This window comes from Gossypium raimondii, chromosome 11 (genome assembly GCF_025698545.1).
Source record: "Gossypium raimondii isolate GPD5lz chromosome 11, ASM2569854v1, whole genome shotgun sequence".
NCBI classification, from domain to species: Eukaryota; Viridiplantae; Streptophyta; class Magnoliopsida; order Malvales; family Malvaceae; genus Gossypium; species Gossypium raimondii.
Genome location: NC_068575.1, coordinates 41311408 through 41330088, shown reverse-complemented (window position 1 = coordinate 41330088; position 18681 = coordinate 41311408). Strand labels below are relative to the sequence as shown.

General features: G+C 31.6%; 1 protein-coding gene and 1 long non-coding RNA gene across 3 annotated transcripts; one reads left to right on the top strand and one right to left on the bottom strand.

Annotated features, from left to right (window-relative positions):
- Positions 1–9385: 9385 nt before the first annotated feature.
- On the bottom strand, positions 9386–10934 carry LOC105803875 (salicylic acid-binding protein 2). Its single transcript, XM_012636292.2, has 3 exons — positions 10480–10934; positions 10114–10251; positions 9386–9965 (listed from the first exon to the last, which is right to left on the bottom strand). The coding sequence occupies exons 1-3, from the start codon at positions 10849–10851 to the stop codon at positions 9684–9686; spliced, it is 792 nt and encodes a 263-aa protein (XP_012491746.1). The 5' UTR covers positions 10852–10934; the 3' UTR covers positions 9386–9683.
- A 510-nt stretch (positions 10935–11444) lies between these two features.
- Positions 11445–12911, top strand: LOC128034544 (uncharacterized). 2 transcript variants are annotated; one of them, XR_008190611.1, is made up of 5 exons: positions 11445–11584; positions 11723–11793; positions 11921–11964; positions 12506–12570; positions 12698–12911. It is a non-coding gene; the product is annotated as an uncharacterized LOC128034544 (long non-coding RNA). The 2 variants fall into 2 exon arrangements; XR_008190612.1 differs by lacking the exon at positions 12506–12570.
- Positions 12912–18681: the final 5770 nt, after the last annotated feature.

Here is an 18681-nt window from a genome sequence, read left to right as displayed (position 1 = left end):
ACATGTCATTAAGGTTACTATGTTTCGGGTGTTGGTCCTGAATGTCCTACCGATGGCTGAAGTCTGAAATTTGTTGTAGATACTCAATAGATTGTGTGAGCAGCATCACGTAGCTTACATTTTGACCGTCAGCTTGTATGAGCAGACCCATTTTGTGGCTCGAGTGAGCAACGATGTAAAGGAAAAGGAAAGGTTATATGTTTAGCACACTTTGTGTGAGGTTTCCCTCATATCCGAATTTATTCTAAATGGTTCAACGGGCATGAAAAGGAAAGGAATGGTAAGTACTAAAATGACTTATGTCATGAATCTATGAAAATAAATGAAAAGGATATGTTCTATGAAAGTATGTCTATGTTTATGAAATTGACGATTTCAATTGGTATTGTTCATGTATAATGACATGTTTCATGTTAATTCAAGTGAATTATGAATTGATGCACTAACATGTGCTGTTGATGATGTTAGGCTTGTGCCAAGCTTATGGTTGGATTGTATCATGTTTAGTCTTAAAGTTATGCATTAAAATGGTAAGTTATGTTCATTTTATACGAACTTACTAAGTATTATATGCTTACGTGGTTTTCTTCTCCATGTTTTATAGATAATTAGAAGCTTGATCGATTTGGAAGCGCGTCAGAGATCTATCACACTATCAAGCTAATATATTGGTATTTTTTGATGTTTTGGCCAAGGTTATAATGGCATGTATAGGTGGACTTGTGTTTGATGTTAGTTGATAAGTTTGGCATGTATATGTTATTTTGGTTGGTACACTTATGGTACTTTTGATGCCTTGATGGTAGGTGTCAATATGGCTAAGTTTTAATGCATGATTTAATGGCCAATATGGTATATGTTGGAATACTTTTGATGTGGTCAAAATAGGGTAAGTTTTGAAATGGTATTGATCTTGATGTGTATGTATGAAATGTGGTAACGTTTCTATGTTTAGGTAAGATGTTGTTGAATGCATTTGAGGTACCTTGTTAGTGTATTGGTTGGATGGATTTATGGTTCATTGAATTGGTTGTTTCATGCATGAATTGGTATGTTTTGATGCCTTAAGTTTGGGTACAAAATGCTTGTAGGTATATGATTGAAATGGGTGATGGAAATGGCTTGATTTTGGCCAATTTCATGTCCACACGGCCTAAGACACGAGCGTGTGTCTCAGCCGTGTGTGACACATGGCCATGCAACATAGTCTTGTGTCCCCAATAGGTTTCAAGGGTTGCAAGTCAGGCAGTTACACGGCCTAGCACATGGCCTGACACAAGGGTGTGTGTCTTGGCCGTGTGACCCAACTCATAGAGTGACACAGGCACGGACATGACCATGTGTCCCTATTTCGAATATTACATGGCCTGAGACACAGGCATGTGTCTAGGCCATGTGAGTCATACAGCCTAGCCATACGGCTGTGTGACCCCTGCAGTTTAATTTTTTCAAAATTTTCTTACATGTTTCAAATGTTTTCGATCTAGTCCCTAAATCGTTTCTAAAGTGTTTCTAAAGCCTCGAAGGCTCGAATAAGGGACGATATGCATGTGTTTGTATGATATATATAGTGTTTACGTTGAGGTTTGAAATGTATAATTTAAAGTTAAGTTTTTACGGTAATGCTCTGTAACCCTATTTCGGTGACGGATACAGGTTAGGGGTGTTACAAAACTACCCCAAATAACTAAAAATCAAAGCATTTATAAAGCGCCTATTACATTCCATATAACTGAAAGTTAATATTCAAAACTACCCAAAGATATCCAGATAGTGTGGCTACTTTAGCTTGATCCGATCGCTCAATTTCCATGAAATGTTATCTATAAAGAAATAGACAAATAACACAAGTAAGCATTTATATAGCTTAGCAAGTTTGTCGATTCAAAACAATAAAGCTTACCAAAATAACATGTAAATTGAAATAACAAGTTAATATTCAGTGTTTCCTGTCAACCACAATTTGTAACAGGTGAGTTATACAACAGGTACAAAATACATTTGAGTATAACCATACTAGATTAGTCAACCTGAAGTTATAATGCCAACAAGAATTCATGAACAATACATTTAACACTAGAAATATTGCCCGATGAATGATATACGGATAGGAGTACACAGTTATCCATCCGAAACACGCCAAAAACTCTAATGAGCCAATCCAACTGAAAACATGCCTTGGCACTAGGTGCATAGCCTGAAGGCTATCATCCCTCAGAAAACACGCTTGGGCACCAAGTGCAAAGCCCAAAGGCTTTACATTCGCCCCCGATAACACGCCAGAATCACTGTATTATAACTCGATAGTTTGCAACAAATTCTGAACCTTAATATATTCAGTGTGTAAACATAAATCAAGTATCAAATCCCATCACATCTCAATCCCGTACAGTGCACTCTATAACTATTGGCATGCCAATCGTACTCTATCCTATGTTCATCCAGCTCAAATCACATTATCATCGACCAAGTTCCAAACAATTATGTTCTCAATTTTATACTATAAACTCATTAAGCATTCAATCAAAATATTCAACAACTACTTTTATTGAACATACATTTTAATTTATCTATTTATAACAAACCCAAATGAACTTACCAAGGCTAAACTACAGTAATGAAAAAAGTCCAAGGACTATTCTGCAGCCTTCCCTTTTCCTTGGTTATCAACTTCTTCTTGATCTATAATGTGATTTATTTCAATTATTAATCTCAATTTCATATAATTCTTTATTTACAACTTTGTACATTTGCCCCAACTATTTACACTTTATTCAATTTGATCCCTAATATCAAAACGAGCCTATTTCTCAAATTAATCATTATACCCTAGTGCCAAATTCATTTACATCCTAAAATAGTCCACACATGTTGAAATTTTCAATAGCAACATGCCTATTTTAATTTATTTTCAATTTAACCCCATAACATTCAAGCTAACCAAAAATTCACTTACTAATTAGATAAAAACCAACATCAAACTTCAAGCTCAAAAATAACATTAATATAACTCCAAGAATATCAATGGCCAACTTTATAACTTTTGACATTTTCACAGTTTAACACCTAATCTAACTAGACATCAACTCAATTATCATAAAAATACAATTTTCATTGAAAAAGAGTCAAAGAAACACTTACATGCACAACCTTTTTTGTCGAAACCTAAGCTCCTCTAATGGAGTTTTTCACTTGTTTTTTCGGTGGAAAATACTACTAAAGAAGATGACCCTTATTTTTTAGTTTACATTCAATTTAACTAATTATAATTTTGCCCTTTAACAAAACATTCAATTGAATTATTGTCTAGCCTAAAACCGTCCACTTAAATCACTATGGTCTAAATACTATTTGAGCCCTCACATATCTAGTAATTTAAACTATTAAGTCAATAAAGTTCAATAATAATCAAGTTTTGCATCTTTTACGAATTAGCCCATTTTCTTTAATTAACTTATGTAATGTCAAAATTTCTAAAGCAAAATTTAATACGACACTTAAGACCTCTTAAATATTAAATAGTTAATATTTACTAACTGACATGTCAGAATTGTGGTCCCAAAACCACTATTTTTGACACTACTGGGAAACAGGTTGTTATTATTGATGTGTCATCCATGTGGCAATCTACGTGTATGCAACGTCAACAAAGTTAAAGAGTGTTAAATTTTTTATTCATTTTAGGGTGATTTGAAAAAACATGCAAATTTATAGGTTAAAAAAGATGAAAATTCAATAAATGACTATAATGATTTTTTTTAAGTTTGACGGCCAAATATGTTATTCTACCAAAAAAAATGTTACTCTTATCATTTGATTTTACTTTATTAATTCCAATGATATTTTAATTATACATAATATTTTTAAAAGTAAATTCATTAATTCATTCAATCAATGAAACCATACAATTCAGGGGAAAAAAATAACAAACATTCGTCGTAGATGGTGAAGGACAAGCTCCATCAACACGACAAAGGCTTTAGCCTCAGCATCAATAGAACATCATGACACATTGGCAATTTACTTTGTCAAAACTCAAGCATAACATATCTAGAGTTATTGTACGCGCTTAATAAGGTAAGGAAATCAACCCTAGATGGTCTAAAGTGGCGAGCAAAAATCGATAAAAGAGTAGAGCATTCACCAAACTAGAGAGGACGGCAACAAAACCATCCCTAAAATCACTTGTAAAACTAAGGTTGCATGCATAAGCAAGACTAAAAAATGTGCTACAAGAGGAGACAAAAACTTCTAAAACTGATAACTTATTAAACAATGGAAAGCCAAATAGAAAACATATAAAACTTAAGACAACACAGGTCTAAATCGACCTATGAAATCATTTACTATTCTAAAATACTCTAAAATAGAAACATATTAAGAAGATGATGAAGAAAAACTACTGGTGGTCAGTGAAGTTTTAGCGAATGATAGGCGTTGTCATCTATCCATCACAACTTGTGAAGACAACAAAGATACCCATAAAATAGATCTACAAATTGAAAAGAGAGAAGACATGTGGAGTGAATGAGAAGAACAAAGAAATAAAAGGTTGGTGGGAGGGAGAAAAAAACAAGCAATAGCCAGCTCAGAGGCTTGCATCGCCACTATGCAAAACAAAAGATAAGCAAACGATTTGGAGAAAAAAGAGAAAAGTCTTTTTAATTATATATAATTAAAAAAAGAAAAGAAAAGAAAGAGTGAATACAAATAGTGGGTTATTATCTTATTAGTTGGTATTCTACCATATTTTTGTATTTATATTTTAGGTTAATGTTCAAATTTATTATAATATTTTAGCTAAAATTTGATGATTGGTTATCATAATTTTGAATTAAAGTAAATTCTATTTTAAATTTATATTAAAATTTGTAATTTAAAATAATTTAAATATAAAATTTACTTTATGTAGGAGGGATAAGAAAGGAAAGTAAGGAAAGAATCACCATTTTCCTTGTTTGGATAAAGTTAATAATTTAGATTATGGAAAGTAAGAAAATTGAGTATCCTTACTTTCCCTAATACTATGTTTGGATTAAAAGTAATAAAGAAAAAGAAATGAGAGGAAAAGAAAATAAAAGAGTGAAAAGCTAAATAAAGTAAATAATTACTTATTATATTGTTTGAACAGTTAAAATTAATAAAATAAATAAATAATTTTAACAATTTTTGTTAGTACGGATGGTGGAAAATAATGGAAATGTTTAATTATAGTGAATTTTACAATTATAACATTTCATAAAAGAATGTATAAAAGAACTTTCAAATGGAGGGATACTCAACTTCCCTTACTTTCCTTACTTAATTTTTATTTTACTTTCGTTTCTTTATCTTTTCCTCCAAATTGGGATAAATAAAAAATTAAACTTTCAAGGAAAAACAGGGATAATCAACTTCCCTTACTTTCCCTAGCTTAATTTGTAAAGGCTTTGTTTCTCGTTATTTTATCAAAAGAGTTTTTGAGTCATAATAATACTCAACAAACAACTTTTGAAGTAAAATGCTTTTAAACTCAAAAGCAAAAATACTTTCCCAAAGAAAATTACTTTTCTAGCTATCCAAACAAAAATCATTAAAATTAATTAAGTTTCCTTTCTTTCATTAATTTTAACTATCCAAATAAGATAATATGTAATTATTTACTTCTTTTTAGCTTTCCACTCTTTTACTTTCTTTTCTTTTAATTTCCTTTCTTTCCTTTACTAATTAACAATAATTAACATAGTGTTAGTTAAACAAATTTCTAGCATTCTCATTTTAATAATTAACAATAATAAATATAATACTAAAACTAATAAAACTATTATTTCATAAAAAAATCATTATTTTCCTTTTTTAAATATATATATTTTTACGTTTATTTTTCATTAAATAAAAATTCCAAGTTAGTTTTTTAATTTTAATATTTTATAAACTAAATTATTGTTAACTATTAAAATAAAATTCTAACACTCCATACCTGACCCGATAGTCAGGTCCAAGTTACAAGGTGCTACATTCATTACAGGAGCAACTTCAATAAAATCACAATTCAATTTCCAACAATAATTATTCAAATATAATTAAAACAGGTGTATAAAACGATTTGTAATCATTCTCAAGTCCTATATGAGCTTACGAAAACTCTATTGCTAACCTGAGGTCAAATTAGAACTAAAATGTAATGCTTTCAAAGTTTGGAGTTGACTTCGTGACTTTGGGTTTCCTCATTGCAACACCACATACTGATTTGGCCTCATTGTGATGACCAATGCTTGACGTCGAGGCATGACACATGAACTCGATCTCGTCGCAACGACAAATGTTCGACGTCGTGAGACGTCACGACATGGCATACTGCTTTTAAAAGTTATCAAATGGTTCCAACAAAATCCACCTAAAACAACAATTTCCTCATATTCAATTTACCAATTCAACCAAATACACCATTCACAAATGTTCAAACCTAAAATATCTCATCAGTTAAATCTTTAAAATTCCTAAACTCATACATTAGCTTAAATCGTTATGTCATATACCATGAAGTTACCAAAGTTGATATATACAATCATATATAAGTCCCAACTTAACCAATTTCCATACAAACCAAATATACATGGCAATATGCAACCTTATCATTTAACCATTTTTAAGCTACCAATTCAAGTTTCAAAACAACATAGTTATCAATTATACTGTAAATCGACTCAACCTAAGTACATGTCATACTTAAAACAAAACGAAATTACACAAACTTTGCCGAGTTGAGGATTACTTCTTGGATGCTGAATCTACTACTCGAACTCTAAAAATATCAACTATACCTACACATGGAGAAAACAAATCGTATGTTGAGTGAAAACACTCAGTGGTATTTCTATGATTCAAGTCAATATAAAACAAGCTTAAACAAATACATGCGTTCAATTCAATTTCAATTTACAACCTAATCTTATGCCATTCCATATCGAAACACTTTCATTTTCACAATGACAAGTATATGACCAATCTTACCCATCAATTCATTAGGTATGCATACAAGTTTATCAATTCTCAACAATTTCATATACCATTTGATTCATTTCAATTATCATCTCTAGTTACATACATATTCATTCATTTTTCATCATTAGCATATATACACATATGTCTCATTTCATACCATATTTCAATTATTTCTCAGCCTATTGGCTCATTATTACTCGATCGATCCCCAGGGCTCATTTTAATCCATTTCGCGTGACGTCGTATATCATATTTCAATCACAATTCATCTCATATATCATTTAGCTAATTCATCTCATATATCATTTAGCTAATTCACATAATTTTTTTAACCTTATTAACCAGAAACGGACACAGAACGGATACACAGATCCATCACCCCGGGTAGCCCAACAACGATGATGTTGAACATGTACATATTGCCACCTCGAGTTGCCCAATAACGATGGTTTTCATAATATGATTATTCTGTCACTCTGGGTTGCCCAGAAATGATGACTCTATATGTACAATCTACCATCCTAAGTTGCCCAGAAATGATGGTTTCAATCAATATCATGACCTTATGGCATGCCAATTATATTTAACTCAGTCTGAACAACTAATAGGGTAACCAATTTTCGATTCATTATATAAATCAATTTACGTTCCAATATTCTCAATTCATCAAAATTTCACAATTTCATAACATTTATGCCAATTATCACATATAATGTAAGTCATGTAACTTTTTATTCTATTCAATTTAGTCCATGTCTTGAAATTCAATCTCAACCATAGCAATTCAATTCAAATAACCACTATCAACTCACCTCAACATTATGTAATGCAAAAATGACATTAATATGCAGTAATTAAATGAGTCCCGAATCATAGAAATACAAACCAAAAGCTCACGTCACTCGTCGTCAACTCTCGCCTTTTGTTTCCCTCTCGATGACTCGGCGTCATCTTTAGCTACAAATAAGAATTTAGTATTAACACAATATCAATTTTCATTCAAATCACATTCAAATATAAAGTCAAACATATTTTTCAATTTATTCAACTTAGTCCTTAAACCCAGAACAAGCATAACTTTTGATCTAGAGCTTCAGATTAAAATATTATTTCACATATATTCATTAGGGATCTCCTATTTTCTATTCCTATTGAAAGTTCATGATATTTTTTCATTTTATTTAGTTTGGTCCCTAATGTAAAAAAAAACAACAATTAAGCTTTACAAGTTAATCATTTTCTTAAACTAAACTTAATTTCTATCAGTTTCACACCTAAATCTTCAAGAAATCAACAATGGAAACTTTTTAAAATTTTAACAGTTTCAAAAATTAGTACATGGGCTAGCTAAATCAAGCTCCCATGATTCAATTTTCACAAAAAATCAAAGAAAAATTACTATGGGCTTACATGAATTAAAGGTTGAATAGCTTAAAATCCTTAAAATGGCTTCCTCATTTTTTTGTTTTGGAAGGTTGGAGAAGATGACATTTCATCTCTCTTTCCACTAATTTCATGTATATATATTTAGATTAAAAGTTGATTAATTTAATTAATTATGTTTTTATCTTAATTAATCATATTTTACTTAATTAAGCAACAAGCATTATTATCGTCCACTATCTCCTATTTATAAAGGGTGTAATTACCATTTTAGACCTTTAGCTAAATGTAATTTAAGTCCCCAAGTCATTTCCTAATTAAAAATCTATAGTGATTGAACTTTTACAATTTAGTCTCTCGGCTTTAATTTACCACAATTTCGACTAAATTACATAACCGAAATTCAATTCATCTATACAACAACTCCATAAATATCCCTATATAATATTTACGGGCTTGGTTTATGGAAATGAGGTCCCAAAACCTCATTTTTTGATAGCATTGAAAACCGGGTCATTACAAAAATATTTGAAAGAATGTTTTCTTTGTTATATTTTGTTTTCAATCATCAAAACTGGAACAATTTAATTAAAAAAAGTTTATGATAAATTCAATAAAATTCAAAATTAAGCACCAAAATCCAACCACATAAAAGTTAATTATCAAATTTACTTGTATTCTCAAATTATAACATTAAACATGGACTAGAATAAAGTATAGCTAGATTTTCTTTGAATTGACTTTAAAATTGGTCAAATTGCATAATAATTAATTATTGGTATTGATAAATGGTCCAAAACAATTTAATTATAATTCAATTCATGACCATCTTAAAAATTTAATCTTATTTAATTATTGTTAAATAACTTGTTGGACAAGCGGTTACAATAAAATATACAAATTTTAAAATCAATACTTAAATTTAATAATAGTTGTTTTCGAATATCCAATGAAGAGACAAATTTTAGTATCCAGCCGTGGCAAATTCGCATTATAAATTTTTAAATAAGTCTTCGTATCAAAGAAAATAAGTTTTATGATTTTATTCCAAAAGATAAATTTATTTAATACATATTTTTTTTGGTACCATAAAGAAACAGACGATACAAACGAGGTGGCTGCTAAAACATAGATTTTTCGTCGTAACTACCGACGGCTATTTCAAATTATTTAAACATATAGCAATCAGGGATTACCAAAATCCAAATATAAAAAACAATATCTATCTTCCGCATGTAAATAACCCGCCATATCTCCATGAAAGCAATGCCTATTGATTAAAAAAAATCAAAGGCGCCCCTGTTCATTAATAAACATCACCCATATTTATGTCCTATTTCTAACAGAGTGTTAAATAGTTTATGTGGCTTTGAGAACATTGCCATGTGATCTGCATCCTTAATCTCCATCACATCGTTAACTTCAGAATTCTGGATCATCCAACGTTGGAATTCCTCTGGTATCCCTTTGTCTTCTTTGCATACAACATAGACTCGGGGAACACTTCCGAACTTTTCCTTAGAGAACTTGTCTGCCTTGGACAAATCGCTTAAAAACATTGATCCTGGCCTGATCAGAGCCTTTGCCAATTCCAGGTCCTTTACAACAAGTATACAAGACCTTTTAGTAATGAATGAAAGTACTTAATACAAACCGATACTTGTTGAAAATCGAGGGTCTCAACAACAACAACAAAAATTAATTTGGAGTATTCAACAAGCAGAAGGAAAACTGCAAAACGGATACCTCAACAGGGGATAGCTGATAAAGTTTGGATGTTAAGAACTTGGTCCCAAAAAACATCGACATCGAAGAATCTTCTGGTCTTCCGTATGGAGCAAATTCAGTGTCCAACCAAGCTTCCGATGGTGTCCTTTGCCAATACTTTGTAGAAAATTCAAGTCAAGCATATCAAGTTAATAATTGATAACAACCAGTTTAACTCTTTAATTAACCCGAGCCAACAAAATAACTAAAAACATTTAGATTAATCAAATCTCTAAGTGGGTTTGCTGTGAAGAAAAAACTAAACCACCCCTGCAATCCTGAAATTATACAAACATGGGTAGCAAAAACAAAGAATTTATGAAACAAATTGCCGGGTTGCAGTACCTGTTCCAAAACAAATGAAGGGTGGTGCGCAGTGTCCGGCATGAAAGCAGCCAAGAAAACAGCGGCTGAAATATTCTCCGGGTACTTTTCCATGGCCAGGGCCAAATTCAGGCCTCCCAGGCTATGGCCAACGAGAATAGCCTTTTCTCCGGGAGCTAGTGAGGCCAATATCTCCAACAATGGTTTACTGTATTCGTACATGGAGTGAACACCCTGGATTGCTTTCATGTTGATGCCTGAGGCAGCCATGTCGACGGCCGTCACACGGTGCCCTGCTGACTCGAGCCGTGGTTTTAGCTTGTACCAGCACCAAGCTCCATGGCATGCTCCATGTACTAGAATGAAATGCTTTTGCTTGTTGACCTCTGCCATTACCCAAACTTAATTTACTTCCTTCTTCCAATCAAAGCTTTCTAGTCTGCCTATTTATTTCCAAAAATTTTAATATGCTCATCCCCACTTCAGATTTTCTTGTGCTACAATCCGATTAATTATTATTTTTTAAATATTTTTACTTTTTAAAATGATTACTATCCACACATGTAAATTTTCTTATTTAATCATGAAATATTATACTATAAATATTGACATGAGTTATAAAATCTGTGACAATTAAGTCGCTACTTCAATCGTTAAGTACTTTTAATGCTTTGAATGTGTTGAGATTAAGTGTTTGAGTTATTATGTGAGTAAAATTATTCTTTTTATAGGTCTTAGTGTGGGACGACCACTTTGTGTGATTTTGATCAAATTTAAACTCTTATAAGTTGTTGGATAGGAAAAGGTTAGTGGATTAGTAAATGGATAGGGATTGTTGGATTTTTTTATTGTTATTATTTTCTTATTTTTATTTTAATTTATTTGAAAATAATAGGAAGATATTGTTTAAAAAAAATCCATTTTCCTTATTGTTCACGTTTTCCACAGTCCTATCCTTTTGGATTTTATTTTTTTTTATTCCAGGAAAAGAATTGAACGTTGTTCTTTAGAGTTCTTTTATTTATTCGTTTTCTTCTCAAATCTCTTTGGCTTTTTGGGTTGTGGTTTGTTGCGGTTCTCTATTTTGGGTGGTGATCGTGTTTAATTCGTTTGTTATTCCGTTTGTGTAAGTAACGTTTCCTTTCTTTTCGTTTTCTACGCTTTTGTCGAAGGTTGTCGGTTGGTGATGGGGGTTTGAAGTAATAAGAATGTACTGTTAACTTTTGGGTCGTGTGTTAATTAAGTTAAATCTAATGCGTTACAGGAGAAGATTGAGAATCATTGGGTTTTCCTCCGGCTACTTGATTCGTGTATGTGGCTGCTGTTCATTTTGTGGTAAAGTGTTATTACGTTTTTGAATTTTAAGTGGTTCGTTTGATATTATTTTTTTGAAGTAATTGAGGGTGTGTATTTTAATTCACTCGTGTACATCGTTGATTTGGGTTTTAATGGATGTGTTTAGGTTTGGAAAGTCTCGCAGGTGGTTTCGCATTAGAATTAGTCAAGGTATGTAACGGGAAACCCGAAAAATAGCGAATAGTGAAAGCCGAAATTGGGCACTATCGATGTCACACAGTCGTGTGCGACTCACGACTGTGTAACAGACCATGTGTTAGGTCGTGTGTGACACACGGCCTGGCTATTTTGGGCCGTGTGGGCCACACGGGCGTGTGGGCTCAAAATTCATGATTTTTTCCCGAAGGCTGTACACATTGTCTAGATCGACTGTGACCTTTTGTAGGGTCAGTATGAGACTAAATAAATTATTAAGCATGAAATCTAGATATTTGTTGGTATAAAATCTGCTATTCGTAAGAGTAATGGAAACGTCAAATGAATAAGAAATCTAAATATGTATGATATTTTTTGTACTCTATATCTGCATTTGGGTTGGGTTGTATGTATTATGTGGAGGAAGTGTTTTGTGATAGGTGATTTCTCGCCCATTATTCTGGCAGCACAACTGCAATTATTTTGAAAAGTGTCATACCGACACTAAGTGGTGTGTAGGGCTAAATGAGTCTTAAAGACCCTATATGGTGTGCAGGGATGGTTGGAGATGGTGTGTAGCGATGGCGGTAGAATTGTAAATTTGGATATGATTCTTATTCTGTAAGATATATTCATCTGTATTTGCTCTGCTATATAATAAATCTGAAATTAAACCTGTGGTTCTGTTCTCTTTTAAGTTACACACTGAGTTATGAAAACTTACTTTCTGTTTGTCCGTCACTTTCAGGTAACCCTCAAACTTAGGTGGGTCGGTTCAACGGGAGCTCGGTTATATCCACATTTTTGTAAACTCAATTTATTTAAATTTGACTTATTTAAAATTCTGGTATGAGAGTTTTATAAATTTTGGATTTTCTGGACATTTGGGATTATTTTTTGTTTTGATTTTATTTTGGATTTTTGGCATGAAATTTGATAAAATGACTTACCGAAAATGACTATTTTCCTACAATCAACTGTTTTCAAGAAAACAAACTTGATTTTCCCTAAATATAATGTTTTAAGAATTTCCGCTGCAAAGTATTCGGTTTGTTTAGAAAATGCAAATAAACAATGTTTTTAACTGAATAATTATGTCCAACACGTTTTCAAATAAAACGGGCTTTTAAGTAACAAAAGTTTACTATGTTTTTCAATAAACGAAAGCTAAATTTCAAACCATTTTATGTAATCACTCCAGATTCAGCCATAACATCTAGGTCGGGTTTAGAGTGTTACATGGATAATTAAATAGTAGTATAGTATGCCCTTACTACATTTTCGGAAATTAGATTAATATTTTTCAACGTAATATTGTGCTTAACCTGTAGAACATAATAGTATAGTAAGTTCACTCACAGAATGATTTAGTATTATTACTCGATTCGATAATTAAAATTAATTATCTTTTTTAAAAAGAAAATATACTTTAGATTAATCTTTTAACTTTTATACATAATTAATGTTGATATAATTTAAAGATAAAAAATATTTGATTGAGCATTAATTCAATTGACATCCTTATTATTATAATCATCGAAGGATGTGAGTTCGAATATATATTAAACAATAATATAAACACCTATATAACCATTCATTTTATGTATTTATTGATGCATTCAAGTTCTTTTAATGTGTTTAAAGTATTGTAAATTGATATGTTCTTTACATACTAATAATTAGTTTAATATATGACAATATATATGTATAATATATGATGTATTCAAGTTATTTTAACGATTGAGTATTAGTTCAACTGATATGGACATTATTGTCAATATAGGAGAACGTGAGTTCGAGTTCGCTGACACGTATTATTCTCCAATTTTTTGGTTGGGTGAGGTTATGAATAGTTGTAGACATTATATATATATATATATATATATATATATATATATATATATATATATAAAAAGAGATATGACCGTAACTTGTAATACGATTATTAAAAAAAAACAAAGTATTTGTATTTTATGTTTTTTAGCATTGTGTTTTTATTATTTTCCTATGTTATTTTGCCTTGATTGATTTTATACTTTTAATAGTTTGTCTGTTTAATTTAATTAGAGAAAATTTTATATTTTCATGTATTTTTTGTCATGAATCAATTCATGAGATATTTTACATATTTGCTAGAGTAATTCAACTTAGATAAGATTTGTATGTGACATGATATATTCACATGGAATTCGATTTTGATGATATTTATAATACATACTGAGAATTTAATCCAAATTTGCAAAGCGCAATTAACCAGTATATTTTACATAAAAGTGGTTAATTTTTTCGTAATGGGTGCTTTTAAAAACATAAATGATTAGTCATTAAATGTGTTCTATTCTAATGAGTAAAGATTGAACTTCAGACTATATAATTAAAAGGTAAGGTGAACAACTATCATACCACACATATTTAAAACTTGAAGAATGTGTATTAATTATCTTTGAGTATGACTCTTATTTCACCAAATTTAAGAAATAATATTTCAGTTAAACTCTGATTAGTCTAGATCATTTTATTATTATTTGACCTATTAATTTAGCCTATAAATAGGCTCTTTTACAACCATAGAAAACACACTCATTAGAGATTAGAACTCATAACACATTTAGAGAATTTTGTGTTTACGTTTTGAGGGTTATTAGATTTTGGGTTTTTGGGGTTTAGTTTTTATCTCCATCTTTCGTAGTCTTCGTTCTTTTGACATTATAGTAAATTTATCTTTGCCCGTGATTTTTTATCCTCTTTGGAGGTTTTTTTCATGTTAAATTTGTGTGTTCAATTTCTCAATTTATTTCGCTATTTTTTTCTTGTTGCTTAATCGGGTCAATTCCAACAAGTGATATTAGAGCTAGTTCAATTTTCATAGATCAGTCCATTAAGAGATGGCAACAACAAGGTTTGAAATTGAGAAGTTCGATGGTGAGACAAATTTCAATCTGTGGCTAGTTCAAATGATGTCAATTCTAGTTCAAACCGGCTTGAAAAAGGTTGTTAGCAGGAAAAAGCCTGATAATCTAAATCAAATAGAATGGGAAGAGCTTGATGAAAAGGCCTTATCTGCAATCTGGTTGTGCCTCGCGAATACGGTATTGCAGGAGGTATTGATGGAGAAGACCTCATCCACCTTGTAGAAAAGGTTAGAAACTCTTTATGCAACTAAGTCTCTGGCTAACCGTTTAGTGTTGAAACAACGTCTATTTACATTTCGCATAAACGAAGGTGAGCTTCTTAGAGATCATAGCAGTCAATTCATTACTCTTTTAAATGATTTAAAAAACGTTGAGGTTCATATTGACGATGAAGATCAGGCTAAGCTATTATTGTTCTCTTTACCCCCTTCATACAAGTCTTTTAGGGAGACCCTGATTTATGGTAAAGATAAACTCTCGTTCGAAGATGTGAAGGGTCATTTGTTGAGTAGAGACAAACTCGACAATGAGTTTGGTTTGGATAGCAAGGTAGATAGGTAAGCTTCCGTTTTAGTAGCATCAAAGAAACGAGACAAAAGGTGCCGCTATTGTAAAAAATTAGATCACGTCAAAGAAGATGGTTATAAACTGCGAAATAAAAGTGTAACACCCCTTACCCAAGAATGTTGCCAGAGTCGAGCATGAGGCGTTACTTGGCTTAACTTAAAAGTTCGGGGCATAAAATTTTACTTTTGAAATTAATTTCACTATTCACAACAAAGCTGTCCACCTGCGCAGCAGTTACTAAATTAATTATAACTTGAGCTACGAAACTTGAAATTTAGATCCGTAAATTTTTCCTGAAATTAGACTAATATATATTTTTATCATCAATGTTTCTGAATTTTTGGTTTAGCCAATTAGTACAGTTTATTAGTTAAAGCCTCCTTTGTTTCACTAATCGACTGTCCTGACCTCTCATCACTAATATTTAATTATCTCATCGTACAGACTTCATATGGTGTTCTCACTTGTTTCTACAGAAAATAGACTCAATGAGGAATCTAGAAATATAAATTAAAACTCATAAATATTTTTTTACAATTTTTAATGATTTTCCAAATTCAGAATAGGGGATTCCGAAAACCACTTTGACCTTGTCTAACTAAAATGAAAATATCTCAGAATACATAATTCATTTGTCTACATTGTTATTTTTCTATGAAAATAGACTCAATAATATTTAATTCTATATCTCATCCACCCTCTAATTCATTTTCTACTATCCTTGGTGATTTTTCAAAATCACGTCACTACTGCTGTCTCAAAACTGATTCACTACCAATTTTTTTCTTTTTCATGATTTCTATGCATAATGTATCATGTAGACTTTTATAACAATAAGCACCTTCATACTTAGCCATTTTAATAAATATTCATCATCAAATATTTACATATCATCTTTTGGTCATAATTTAAGAATATACAATCGAAATGACTAAGTCCCTATACATGCCATAGCTTAAAACATTTATCGTCTTAAAATACCGAGTTGTGGTGGTTGATAGTGTGAACACTCTCCGACGTCTTCAAGATCCCGACTATACTTGATAATACTATATGAAAGAAAAAGAAATAAAAGAAGTAAGCATAAAGCTTAGTAAGTTTACAAGCAAATAAATAACAACATTTAACAAAAATAAATATACTCAAGTGTCATGATCTCTAATTTCCTCTTTACTTATCTCTTACTCGTTCACTTACTTGTTTACTTAGATAACACATTATTATAACTTACCATTCTCTTGCTAAAATGTTGGTTCTCAATTTATAACATAATATGTTCTTAAATCTTATAACTCACCTGAATTTTCTATTTATGCTTTTACCTGAACTTTCATGGAACATAATTTGTTTACTAGCCCGTTGAGCCACATTTGAATAATAAGGATACTTGGGTCTCTTTTCTGATAATAACATGCCATAGCCATGTCCCAGACATGGTCTTACATGGGATATTTTCTATACTATACTGCCAATGCCATATCCCAAATATGCTCTTACATTGGAGTTCTCATATCGGTGCCATGCCATGTCCCAGACATGGTCTTACGGGGGACCTCTCATCTTGGTGCCAACGCCATGTCCCAGACATGGTCTTACATGGGACCTCTCATCTTGGTGCCAACGCCAAGCCCCAGACATGGTCTTACATGAGACCTCTCATAGTCTCAATGATGCCAATGCCATGTCCTAGACATGGTCTTACATGGGATCTCTTTACCCAAATGTTATGACATTTGTATCCAATACACTCCTAATGTTTCAACGGGGCTTTTATCACTGATTCTCTGTCATCTCATACTTGAGTCAACATTAAATAATTTCATGAAATAAATATATAATTTCTGGAAAATAACAACATTAATAATTATTATTAAAATGTTGCATTTATTTACCGTAAACTTACCTCAGTACAAAATTTGACCAAATCTAGCAACTTAGTCCTCTATCTTTTTCTTTCCCATGTCTAACTCTGAATTTTGTTCTTCTTGATCTTTAATAGAAAATTTAGCTTATTTAATACTCACATCATCAAAAAAATCCTTGAATCGAACTTTGGAAAAATTACAATTTTGCCCCTAAACTTTTGCATAACTTTTCCCCCAAAGCTTGGAAATTAAACTTCATCTCTTATTCTTATGTTTTATGACATGCTGAACATTTTTCCCTTCTATGGAAACATCAAATTCCCACTCTAGCATGTACTTATGAACATTAGGTATTTTTACCGATTATGTCGTTTTACTCGTTTTCACTTAAAATCACTTAGCAAAAGTTGTTTAACATAATTTCAAGATTCATGTTCTACCATAAAAAATCAAAATAAACACATTTCACCTATGGTTATTTTTCCAAATATGAACCCTAGGTTAAATTATTGCTAGAACAAGCTAAATCACGTTACCGGGACTCCAAAAACGTAAAGAACATTAAAAACGGGGCTAGAACAGACTTACAATCGAGCTTGAAAGCTTGAAAAACCCTAGACATGGTTTCCCCTTGTGAAATTCGGCCATGGGGCTGAAGATGGACAAAAATTGGCTTTTAATTTTGTTTTTAATTCATTTTAATAACTAAATGACCAAAATGCCCTTAATGAAAAATTTTGGAAACATGCCTAACAATGTTCATTTTTGTCTACCAACTTAACCAATGGTCTAATTACCATATAAGGACCTCCAATTTAAAATTTCATAACAATTGGACACCTCTAACATGTAGAATTCAACTTTTGCACTTTTCACAATTTAGTCCTTTTGACTAAATTGAGTGCCCAAACGTCGAAATTTTCGAACGAAATTTTCATGAAATCATTTTGTGAAATTGTAGACCATAAAAATATAATAAAATAAATTTTTTTTCCTCATCAAATTCGTGGTCCCGAAACCACTGTTCCAACTAGGCCCAAAATCAGGATGTTACAAAAAGAGCTGCTGAGAGTAATGAGGAAGATGTAGCTTGTGCTAATTTGGCTGCTGAAAGCGGTGATAATTTCTTGTTAGTGTCAATGAGCGATAACTCCAAGCTCACATCTGAGTGGGTCCTAGATTTGGGATGTTCTTTCTATATCTGTCCCAATAGAGAATGGTTCTCCACATACAGTTCAGTTGAAGGTGGAGTTGTGCACATGGGAAACGATTCATCTAGTAAGGTAATTGGTATTGGTACTGTTAAAATTAGGATACACGATGGGACAATTAGGACACTATCAGATGTCAAGTATGTACCTAATTTACGCAATAATCTCATCTCTTTG

Excerpts from the sequence above, each read along its gene's own strand:
- LOC105803875 (XM_012636292.2), bottom strand. The coding sequence starts at position 10,851 with ATGGCAGAGGTCAACAAGCAAAAGCATTTCATTCTAGTACATGGAGCA. Across the intron at positions 10,252-10,479 it reads CTTCATTTGTTTTGGAACAG|TATTGGCAAAGGACACCATC; the intron begins GTACTGCAACCC and ends TTTTCTACAAAG. Across the intron at positions 9,966-10,113 it reads ATCAGCTATCCCCTGTTGAG|GACCTGGAATTGGCAAAGGC; the intron begins GTATCCGTTTTG and ends CTTGTTGTAAAG.